This window comes from Macrobrachium nipponense, chromosome 32 (genome assembly GCF_015104395.2).
Source record: "Macrobrachium nipponense isolate FS-2020 chromosome 32, ASM1510439v2, whole genome shotgun sequence".
NCBI classification, from domain to species: domain Eukaryota; kingdom Metazoa; phylum Arthropoda; class Malacostraca; order Decapoda; family Palaemonidae; genus Macrobrachium; species Macrobrachium nipponense.
In genome coordinates, this window is record NC_061094.1 from 57,746,781 (window position 1) to 57,759,280 (window position 12,500).

The following is a 12,500-nucleotide window of genomic DNA, read 5'->3' on the forward strand; positions in this document are numbered from 1 at the left end:
TGTCAATAATGGTCATTTCAAAGGACATCAGTCATTAGCAGTTATCTTTGGAATAGAACTAATACGAAGGTTTCATACATGATAGAAATAGGTCATTTTCTCACGTCCATTACAAATGTCTCCGTTTCAGTGGAATTCACATCATATTTTCGTGTATGTACATTTATATTCATAGTTGTTACAATACTAAATATATCACTGCACCTGTAGTTTACTCTTTGTACAATGTCAACAAAAGGTAGAAAAAATTTCAACATTTCATTGATACTTTAAATATTAAATAATCTGCCCTGCCTTCTCCAGATGATTGTGTATAATAGCATTGCTATTATATTCTATAATTCATAACATTAGGAAAACCTTGTAATAAAACCATCATATATAAAGTTACTCCTTGCTTGAGCGCATTCTTGCTGTAATATTTATCTAAAAAGCCCAGAGGTTAATGTACTGTGGATACACTTAAGAATAAGAAAATAACTAACTTGCTGACAAAGCATATTGTTCAATAAGACTCACTTATTTCTTTATACTACGATACTTAAACACGAAAGAGTCATGTTCCCAACTTGTGACGCACTTAGAAGTGTGTTTACTCAGCTCAAAGTTGCAGCGAATTTTTACGTTACAATTCTTTTGGTAAAGAGTCTGGAGACTTTTCAGAGACGCTCACAGGCTTTGTGGCTGAAGGCTAATTATGCTGAAATCGCTTGAGAAGATTTCATGATCTAATCTGTGTTCTGTCTATCTATCTATCTGCCTGTCCGTCTGTCTGAAATAGTGAATTCCCATATTTCTCAGTAATAAGGGGAATTCTTAACGTATATAATCGAAAACAATTTAATTTTGTTGAAACTATACTTGTGTAGATTTTATAATCTATGTATTTATCTATCAAAAACGAGAATTTCCTCATTACTTAGCAATTAAGGGACTTCTTAAAGATATAACCGAAAACGATTTTATTTCTCTGGAAATAGTTGCGAAGATTTTGTAATCTATTCTATGTTCTGTCTACCTACGTATCTATCTACTTATCTATCCATCCATCACGCTACTCGTAAAAAAATATTTCTGACAACAACAAAAACTTTAAAAAAAAAATCTCAAGACTTCTGCAGTGGAACAAAAACATGAGTCATGGGAATTTCAATTGAAGTCCCGAGAAAACTTTTTCTACTTGACATCCAAGTCACCCGCGAGGGGAAATTGCGTAATTTTCCATTCTCCGGCGAAGAAATCTCCTGGGTTCTGTGACATTACCCATCTTGAATATTTAGGAGCTGTTGTAGAAGCTTTCTCCTTCTTTTTCCTAATGTAATGGGCGAGTTTTATTTTATACGAACTTGTTGGCATGCGCTGGAACACGGCGCTGCTGCCGTCTCACCTACCCTCACAATCCCCAACCTACCCCGGCCCTACTTGGGGTGGACAAGCAGGTTTACAGAAGGACGGTGGGTGTTTCCCTTACACTCCCGTACCCCTACCTGCCCCATCCCCACTTGGGGTAGATAAGCAGGTTTGTAGAGGGGAGTAGATGTTTCCCCTACCTATCCAGCCCCACCCGGGGAGGACAAACAGGCTTGCTGGAGGAGGATGGATGTTTCCCCTACCATCCTGTTGCCCTACCTGTCCCACCCCCACTCGGAGCGGACAAACAGGTTTGCAGGAGCAGGATGGATGTTTCCCCTACGTCCCCGTTCCCCTACCTGCCCCACCCGCACCCGGGGAGGACAAACAGTTTTTCAGGAGGTGGGTGGATGTCTCCCCTACCATCCCGTTCCCCTACCTGCCCCGCCACCACCCGGGAGGAGAAACATGTTTGCAGGAGGAGGGTGGATTTTTCCCCTACCTACCACACTCCTGGGGTGAACAAACCAGTTTGCTGGGGTTGGGTGGCTGTGTCATGTCTCTCCTACTGTCAACCAGGGGAGGACAAAGGCCCCCTTGGTACTCTTGAATAAGATAAGTTTAAGTTAAATGTTCATTTAGAAGTAAATATGATATACTTTGACTGGGCTTCTTCTAGTTACTTTTGGGTCAGATAGGCTTAAGTTGAATAAAATGTTGATTAAATTGAGGTCTTGGGCCTTTTGATTGAAATGTTAGGCCTAAAAGAACATTAATTTTATGTTCAGCTTGTGTTATACATAAGAAATCGTGGAGATATTAGGCTTATGCACCTCATTCCATATTCAAACTAATTTCATAACTGTGAATGATATTACGATGTAATTTAAGGTTATATCAATGTTTTTTCGTCCAGTAGAAAATTCCATATCCTTTTGAATAATCCAAAGTGGATAATATTTATTCCTTCTACTTTTTTAATAATAGCTAAAACGTATGACCCTTTGAATCAATCAACATCAATAATAAAAGTAATAGAACGTTATGAAAATTCTTATAAAAGGTCAGATTTGAAGTTTAAAAAAAATTACCAAGAATGTTGGATACATCTTGGTGACTATCAGGACAGCGTTGGTCGTTAGATAATTTTTGGTCCATACCTTTAGCGAGAGAAAAGGATAGTCCTATTTCCTTCTAGAGCAATGTGGGCTGGATGGAATTATTATTCAATGTCGCGTACAGCGAGGCTTCAGATCTCAGGAACCTCAGCGTGCAGGCGTGAATATGGAAAAGTGAATGAGAGATAAAGGCAGTAGCGCGGTTGGAGATTGAAAATAGAAATAATACTGTGGAATCCAAAGTTGGAAGTAGATGTATAGTATTGCGTTATTTAATTAGACTTGCTTTATTTGGGGCTGAAGATTAAAAACACAGACGATATAGTGGAATTACAAGTTGGAAGTAGATGCATGGTATTACGTACGTTACTGAGTCATGCTTGCTTTACTTTCTGCCCTGAAGCAATGTGTTAAAATATTTATTATATTGATCGTTCTTTCACAAGAAAAGTTGTTCGAAATTATTGCCTGTTCAGGAATCTACATCAAATTTTCTCAGTGTTATATTGTACAGTATTGTGTTACTTAATCATACTTGCCTTATTTTCGATCCTGCACTAAAATGCTCTTGTCTGTAGCCCTTTTAAAAGAACAGTTTTTGGGAATTCTTGTCAGTACAGTCATCCATCTCAAATTCAATTCGCGCTGTAAGACTACAGAGTAATCAATGAAAAGGCCTTCTTAACCCTATAACTGCTTACGACTAAAGGAATTAATGAGCTGTGAAAGCTAATAATTTACATAAATTTTGCTGAATCTCAGAGAAATTCATGTGACCAGGCCCGGCCATTTTCGTCGGGTTAGGAACACGGGCAGAAGTGGAATTAAAGCATTTTATTGGCATCACCTCCTAACTTGTCTAGGAACAAGCAAAAATTGAGTGTGGATGTGTACATTGTCTGTTTTCATACATATGTCTGCCCATCCTTTTGGGAACACAAACACTAAATGGGTTAAATATTGAAGATACAAATTAAAGAAAGAAAGATTGTTATATACCTTATAGTGTGTCAGGACACCACCGCAAGTTCATACGGTTCATATCAAGGTAACAGAGAATTACAAGGCTATAATTGTTAGGATGTATACCTTTATGTGACTGGAATTGTACCCTTATGCATCAGATGCATCTGGAAGGTGCTATACAAGAAAGGTCCTGCTTATTTCGTTTTAAACGTTGGTAGTAAACATTTCAACCCCAAATCAAGGAAACATTTCTGTACTGGGAGTAGACATAAGGAATATAGATTTTGTTAAGAACGTTTTTAAGTTGTCAGAAAAAATTTCAGCGCCAAATCAACTAAACATTCTTCTAATGAAATGAAAAATGAGGAACCTTTTACCAAGTGTTTTTTCAAGTTGTTAGAAAACATTTCATCCCCAAATCAACTAAACATTTCTCTATTGAGATGAGACATAGGGAATCATTTACTAGGTGTTTTTTTAAGTTTTTAAAAACCTTTCATCCCAAAATCAAGTAAACATGTCTGTACCGGGATGAGAAATAAGGAATCTTTTCCTAGACTACCAAGAAGGAAAAACAAGGTCTTATGTTATAGAGACTACGAATGGAACTTCGACCCTCTTACCTGTAATACACCTGTCAGCTCTCGAGAACCTTACAGGTTACCAGGGGTCAGTGAATGGTTCCTATTTATAGGCTGTGTGCGTTGTGGCTTCCATTTCAGTATTAGCACGGCCTATTCAGCGATGTGTCATCTCTCTCTCTCTCTCTCTCTCTCTCTCTCTCTCTCTCTCTCTCTCTTACTTCACAGATTATGAAAGGGATGAAGGGGGAATTTGATTGATAAGAAAGTTCGTGCTAAAATTCAATAATATTTTTCTTTAGCTTGTGCTGGTGCATATACATACATACACACGCACACACACACTCACAGACACACACACACACACACACACACACACACACACACACACACACACATATATATATATATATATATATATAATATATATATATATATATATATATATATATATATATATATATATATATACATGCGCGTGTGCCCGCGGACGCAACTTTTAGCTGGTGAACCATCCTGAGATAAAGAAGAGATGAACAGCTTCCATTCAGGTATTTCAATTTGCGACTAAATCGCTCGCCGAAGCAAGGCAGGCCGTTCGCTCGAAATGGGAGAATCCATTCGCTAAGGGAACACTTATCTAAATTGGTAGGAAGGAAAAAAAAGAAGTGTTTAAGCATGACGGAGGGTATAGTAATAAAAGTTAGAGACTGCCCTACGTGTTTTGGCTCAATGATTTGAATTTGAGGAGCTATATAATAATAATAATAATAATAAAATAATAATAATAATAATAATAATAATAATAATAATAATAATAATAATAATAATAATAATAATAATAATAATAATAATAATAATAATTCGTTGAGAAAAACTCTCTATCGCAAGAGTACGTATAATGTTCTAAGGGGTCCACAAAAAAAGTTGCAAAAGTTGCAACTTTTTTTTATTATTATGGACCCTTAGAACGAATAATAATAATAATAATAATAATAATAATAATAATAATAATAATAATAATAATAATAATAATAATAATGGTAAACGTTAGAGACTACCCTACGTGCTAAGGTTCACAGTTTTAATTTTGAGAAGGATAGCAGCATAATAATAACAATAGTAATAATAATAATATGCTGGAAGTAAATCCTCCTTAAGACATGTTGTAATTGAAGATTATTCCTGCATCAGTTGCATTTATTTTGTAGAGGTTCTTCTCTGTTTTTCTAATTATGTTTTTCTCTTTGTTGCTTAAACTGAGGAGCAACACACCGAAGGTTGGCATGCCAAAATCAGTAACAAGAAGAGTCGATTTTATCGTTAGTTAAATGTTCAGGGTATACCCCGTAGAGGTGCTTAAGTGTATGGTCAATTTTAATTTTAAGGGTTCCTTGATAAAAGGAGATAGTCTACGGAACTTACACTGAAGGTTTAACTAACGCCCCCGGCGTTATTATAAAATTGACGCTTCTAGTTATTTATTTTAGCATGACATACCTTCGGTGCATAGCTCACCAGCTTAAATAAAAATGAGAAAAACCATAATTAGAAAAATAGAGAAGAACCTCTATAAAATTAATGCAGCTGATGCAACAACAATAATAATAATGCAAGCGAATGTTCTTCCACCAAAATCAAATTAAAACTGTGAGATTCCTGACCACAATTTTCAAAATATATCAAAACTTTTGCCCACGACAGATATCCAATGATTATATTTCATATATTACCACGTCAGTGATTTTAATATACTACAATTTTACGCCGTCAGTGGCATCTAATATTTTTGCGAATTTCGGTACTAGTTACTTATTCATCTCGTTCAAATCTCACCGTTTCATAGTGTAATTTTTAAGAATTACACACTAAACATACAGTATTGCAGTTTTGAAATATGAAAACTATATACACAATAAGTAATTTTTCCAAGTATGAATAATGAATATAACATTTTTTTGTATGAAAACTAAGCATGTGTTTTTTTTTCTGAAAACTAAAGATATATATATATATATATATATAATATATATATATATATATATATATATATATATATATATATATATTTATAATTGAAAATTATATATTTAGCTTTCATACATAAGAAAATTTTAGTTTTCATACTTAAAAAGTTATACACTTACCTTTCAAATAGAAATGTATATTCATTTTTCATATTTAAAGATTATAAATTTAGTTTTCATACATAGAAATTATACATTTAGTTTTCATATCTAGAACTATATACATTTAGCTTTCATAATATTATTATATATCAAGTGTCCATTCAGTTTATATATTTAGTTTTTATCGGTGATTCGCGGAAGTGTTGAGAAGGACAGAGAGAGAGAGAGAGAGAGAGAGAGAGAGAGAGAGAGAGAGAGAGAGAGGAGAGAGAGAGAGACAGCTTGAACAGAAATCGTCACCATTGGCGTTTCCGGGAGTGTTAACTAAGCACAACTTCTTCTTTCGAACTTCTGCAAAGACTTAGCCAATACATCACCTGAGGTTCCACGGTTCTACAACAATTCCCTCTTTCTAGTTGGAAGGGTTTCTGAATAACAAACATCTCTACTCGGAAGATCTAAACGAACAGATGCCCGAATGCCCGAACAGGCCACTGAAAGGATCGAGACACAACTTCATTATCATCTTATTAATATTTGGCTGAATAATGCCCTTTCAAAATTCCGTACGTGGGACGCGCTTAGATGTTTACTTTAGAGCTCAGGGGATCTAAGAGGAAGGTGGGACACTAAGTAAAGCTTGGATTCCGTCCCTGTAGCTTTTTCAAGGCCGAATAAGCCCTGGATTCTATTTCTGTAGCCGTGTCAAGAATTTCTGTACGTAGCTTTATCGAGACTGTAGAAGGCCTGTAGCTTTATCAAGAATGTGTAGACCCGGGATTCTTTTTTCTGTAGCTTAGTCAAGAATTTCGGCAGCTTTATCAACACTTGAATAAAGACTGACTTCTGTTCCTGTACCTGCTACAGGAATGAATAAAGCCTGGTCTCTATTCCTGTAGCTCTATCGCGAATGAATAAAGCCTGAACTCTGCTCTTGTAGCTGCAACAAGAATGAATAAAGCCTGGGCAGTGTTTCTGTAGCTCTATCTAGAATGAATAAAGCCTGGCTTCTGTTCCTGTAGTTCTCACAATAACAGATAAAGCCTTTTGCACCTGATATGCATGAAGAGTAATTTCATAGATTATAAAAAAAAGACTATCCAAATTAGCGTGGTGCTATATATCATTAAACAAGACTATCCAAAATGATGGCAATAAATTACTTTTATATGTTTCAGCAAAATTAGAGCTAAAAATGATTATTAGTACGTATTTCAAGAAGAGGGAAGCGACTAGTTCTGTGTAATAAGAAATAGTCGAACTAAAACGATGACTGATTCACCTTGAGAAATACTCAGAGAGAGAGAGAGAGAGAGAGAGAGAGAGAGAGAGAGAGAGAGAGAGAGAGAGAGAGAGTTTTCACGAATTCTTTCCACCCAAGCTAACGTAGGATTACCTCGTCGAGGCCATCAATTGGAAAGGAACGCTTTCTCACAAATGTAACCTGCGTGTTAATGGTTTCGCTACCTGGTGAATGTAGAGAGAGAGAGAGAGAGAGAGAGAGAGAGAGAGACCTTACCTTACAGACCTTACAGTTCCGTTCGGTTGCCCAGGGTCCCTCAGTGTGAGGCACCTCTAATGTCTACCAGAGAGTTGCTAGTACATCTTCCGGTATATTTTGCATCTTCCAATCTTGGATGGTCTGGGATGCAGTTTAGATATTTGTCGAGCTTATTCTTAAACACATCTACGCTCACTCCTGATATATTCCTCATATGAGCTGGCAACGCATTGAATAGACGCTGCATTATCGATGCTGGTGCGTAGTGGATTAATGTCCTGTGTGCTTCCATTATTTTCCTGGTATGTTTTGGGCACTATTAATCTACCTCTGCTTGCTCTTTCTGATATTTTTAGTTCCATGATATTTTCTGTTATTCCTTCTATCTGTTTCCATGCCTGAATTATCATGTAGCGTTCTCTTCTCCTTTCTAGACTATATAATTTTAATGATTGTAGTCTTTCCCAGTAGTCAAGGTCCTTAACTTCTTCTATTCTAGCTGTAAAGGACCTTTGTACATCTCTATTTGTGCATCCTTTTGATAGTGTGGGTACCATATCATATTGCAATATTCAAGTGGACTACGAACATATGTTTTATAAAGCATAATCATGTGTTCAGCTTTTCTTGTTTTGAAGTGCCGTAACAACATTCCCATTTTTTTGCTTTACATTTTGCCAAAAGAATTGCTATTGATCATTGCATAACATGTTCCTATTCATCATCACACCAAGGTCTTTAACTGCTTCCTTATTATTTGTGATTGTCTCATTTATTAGGTCCCCTATATGCATATAGCTTTCCTTCTCTGTCTCCATAATTTATTGATTCAAATTTATCAGAGTTAAATACCATCCTATTTTCCTCTGCCCAATCATATACTTTGTTAAGGTCTCTTTGTAGAGCGTTCCTATCTTCATCACAAGTAATTTCTCTACTTATTCTTGTGTCATCAGCGATACTACTCACTACCGAATATTAACATTACTGTCTATGTCTTCAATCATATAACAAACAGTATTGCAGCTAACACCGTACCTTGTGCACACCGGATATTACCTTGGTTTCATCCGATTTCTCATCGTTTGCAATAACTATCTGTTTTCTGTTGTGTAAAAATTCTTTAACCATCTTCCTATTTTATCTACGATATTGTGTTTTCTAATTTTCTTTGCTAATATTATGGTCTACTTTGTCAAAAGCTTTTGCAAGTCTAGATAAACCACATCTGTTTCATTTCCGCTTTTCATATTTTTGAATATGTTCTCACGGTGGACTAACAGTTGGGTTTGTGTACTTTTTCCGGTACGAAACCGTGTTGTCCTATATTAAACAAAATTATTTTTTATTGAATGTTTTCATAATATTTTTCTTCATTACCCTTTCATACACTTTCATAATATGTGATGTTAGACTCACAGGCCTATAATTTTACTGCCTCAAAAGTCTTGACCACTTTTGAAAGTAGGGGTGAATATTCTAAATTTGTCTCATCATAAATCTTGCCTGTATCTACACTTTGTCTTAATAATATTACAGTGGCTTTGCGATAGAATGAACTACTTTCTTTAACAAAATAGCAGGGATTCCATCAGGCCCTGCAGCAGCTCCATTTTTAATTTCATTAATTGCTGCACAATATCAGCTTCATTAATTTCTATGTCAGCTAGATATTCACTATTTTCGTCCCTTACTTCTATATCATTATCTTCATTATCTATTCTAGGGGTGAATTCTCTCTTATAATCGTTCTGCCAGTATGTTGCAAATTTCCTTTTTTTTCATTCGTTATCTCCCTTCAATTCTCAGAGGGCCTATTTCTATTCTTCTTTTATTCATCTTTCTTCGCATATGAGTATAATTAGTTTGGGGTTTTGCTTGATATTAATAGGGTTTTTTCTTCCAATTCCCGTTTTTTCATTTTCTTTTGATTGTATAATCTTTTGTTCTGCATTTTCTATCTTACTTTTTAGTTCTATAACTTTCCATGCATTTTTTTCTTTTGCAAGACCTTTTTTCCACTTTCTGATTTTCTGGAACAAGATCCTTCTGTCTCTTGGTATGCATGAATGATGTTTACTTTTCTTCTTCGGTATATATTTATCCACTATTTTCTCTAATATTTTATATAATATCTCCGTATTTACCTTATGTCATCGCTTACGAAAATGTTATCCCAATCTTTGTTTAAATTCTTCTTCATTTATTTCTGACCATTTTATATTTTTACTGTAGAAGTATTTTCCATATCCTTCCCACTTTTTCATTTCTTGCTTATCTCTGTTTTCACTTGCTTTTGGAATGAAATGTTAATTCTATGACATTAAGGTCTGAAATACTCGCATTATAAAACTATTATTTTTAACATTTTAACTAATTCACCTCGTTCACAAATACTAGGTCTAAAGTATTTTCTTTCTTGTTGGCAGGTGATTTATTTGTTGATGTGTATTCTAGTAGCATATCTAATAGCTTTCGAATTACCTCTTATCTTCTGCACTACTATTACTCTCTTTTTTATATGTATAAGTACATCCACAATCTCCTATTTGTTCTTTCCATTCTACGAAAGGAAAGTTGAAGTCACCAGATAGGAGAATAGTCCAGTCCTTGTGATTTTCTACATATATCATCCAATTTTTCAATTATTAGTCAAACTCTTTAGTATTTAGGAGGTCTATATTACTATGTTCATTAATTTTTCAGATTCAAATTCTACCGCTATTAGTTTCACATTCTGAGTTACTATATTTCTCATATATTTTTCCTTGTTTTTTGTCTTTCCCATATATTGCGGTTCCCCCTTGATTCCTATTTTTTCTATCTGATCTATAAGTTTGGAACCCTTTTATTTGATCATCATTCCCAGTCTCTTGGGAATACCAGGTTTCACTTATATTTCATTATATCTATTTTCTTTTCAATTGGGTTAGTTTCTTCTAAGTACTCTATTTTTCTTTTTGAGTTACTCGTAACTAAACCCTGCGCATTCATCACTATGATGGTTTGCGTGTTTTCTCCTTCATTTAATATTGGTAGTAATAAGGATTTTCATGTCGTCTTTCCTGTTCTGGTATGTTGTTCTTTTTTTTTTTTTCATTTCCAGAATTCTGACATTAAAAAATCCAACTTTTCCATAATATTGATCTTCCTTCATCATAATTATTCATTTTGTGTCTGAATCTGCAATTTCCCTCCGTTTCTGCTAACAATAACTCTTGCATAATAAATACAGTTATTATCCCTTGAGTAGAATTTGGAGCTGATGCATTGAAATTTTTTGCTGACATCTGCATATTCATTGGTGGTTTGCTTGTTCTCTTTTACCTGATATTCTTGATTTCTCTCTTTATTTGTTTCTTTCTTATTTTGGATTTTATTACTTGGTTGGTTATTTATTTGATTATGATTCATGGCTACAGGGTGCATATATTTGCATTTTTTGTCGAACTTGTTACATCCTTTTCCTTCTTTTAGGTTTTTGCATATTTTGGATGCAGATCTCTGCAATTCATCCCCATATCCATCTAGGTATGCACATTTACCATATATTTCATAGTTGTGACATACCTTAGGATGTTTGTAGTAATATCTTTCTCCAATCGCAATTCCCTCTTTTCAAAGGTTGCAGATTTTGTCTTTCTTGTCTATTTTTTCCTCTTTCCCGTCATTGTGTAGATCTGGGTAGAGGCCTACTTCGGGATTTGCTTTTTCTGTTGACCATATCGTAATTTATTTCTTCGTAGGTATGCTGGCTTTATTGCCTCCATTATGTAAGTATCAATGAGTATCTGCATCATACTTTTATCTTGTTCTTGTTTTCCTTATTTTTTCTGTCATTTCATTTTTGTTTACTTCTCTTCCGTTTTTTCCTCTTCTTCTTCTCTCTTCTTCTTCCTCTTCCTCTTCTTCTTCATCCTCAACTATTGTACATTCAATCTTGATTTAATAACATTGTCTATCATGATAGACATGTTGAACAAAAAATTCTTGTATCTTTTCTCATATCTTGTATTACCTCAGCACACTGTGGATGGGTCGGAATGTTGCATGCAGCACATTTTCTGATTAGGTTTTGTGGATTGACTATGCTATACCAAAACCTTACACAGTTTGCATGCTTTTGGCATTCTTTTTCCTAATGCGTCAATTAGGATATTCACAAGATTCACCTTATTCATTTTTTTTCTTTGTCGGAATATGTTGGTTTATGTATATTTTCTTTTATGAGTCTCTTGACCACTTGGATTTTATTTGGAACTTCTTCAATTATTTTCAAGATGTTTTCATTAGATTTTTTCCAGTTTGAAGGATTATATTCCTAATAATATCTATGAATGCTTTTGTATCTTTTTGGTTAGGACTGTTGCTGATTTCATAGATGAGAAATGCCAGTTCCCTTCCTGCTACCTCATCGTATTGCGAATCTGCTAAACACGCTAAATTACGCCATCTCTTCCCGCAGTTGGAACTTACTGCCATCTTGTTCTGATTTACAGTATTACACTTGATAAACTAACTTAGAAGACGCTTTATCCTACTATTTTCACACTAATCTTATCACCGATAGTTCACGAACACTTCAAGATATTTCTCAAATTCTAGTCGTATGTTAAACTTGTGATATCTGTTGATTAATCTGATTTCACGCGGGAACGTCTCATCAAGCAAGATGGCTACTACGAGAGAGAGATAGCGGCAGACAGACGGAGAGAAAGAGAGAAAGAAGTTAGAGACAGACATAAAGAGACAGTCATAAAGAGAGAGAGAGAGAGAGAGAGAGAGACGGGGAGAAAGAAAGACAGACATCCAAAGAGTTAGAGACAGACATAAAGAGACAGTCATAAAGAGAGAG

General features: G+C 35.0%; 1 protein-coding gene across 1 annotated transcript in view; it reads right to left on the bottom strand.

Moving 5' to 3' along the window:
* Nucleotides 1–12,500, bottom strand: part of LOC135207434 (cilia- and flagella-associated protein 251-like) — a 77,871-nt gene that overhangs the window by 45,132 nt on the left and 20,239 nt on the right. The window contains exon 2 of the mRNA XM_064239159.1: nucleotides 1,853–1,955. Within this exon, the coding sequence (XP_064095229.1) occupies nucleotides 1,853–1,955 (103 nt within the window). The remainder of the gene's footprint in view (nucleotides 1–1,852; nucleotides 1,956–12,500) is intronic.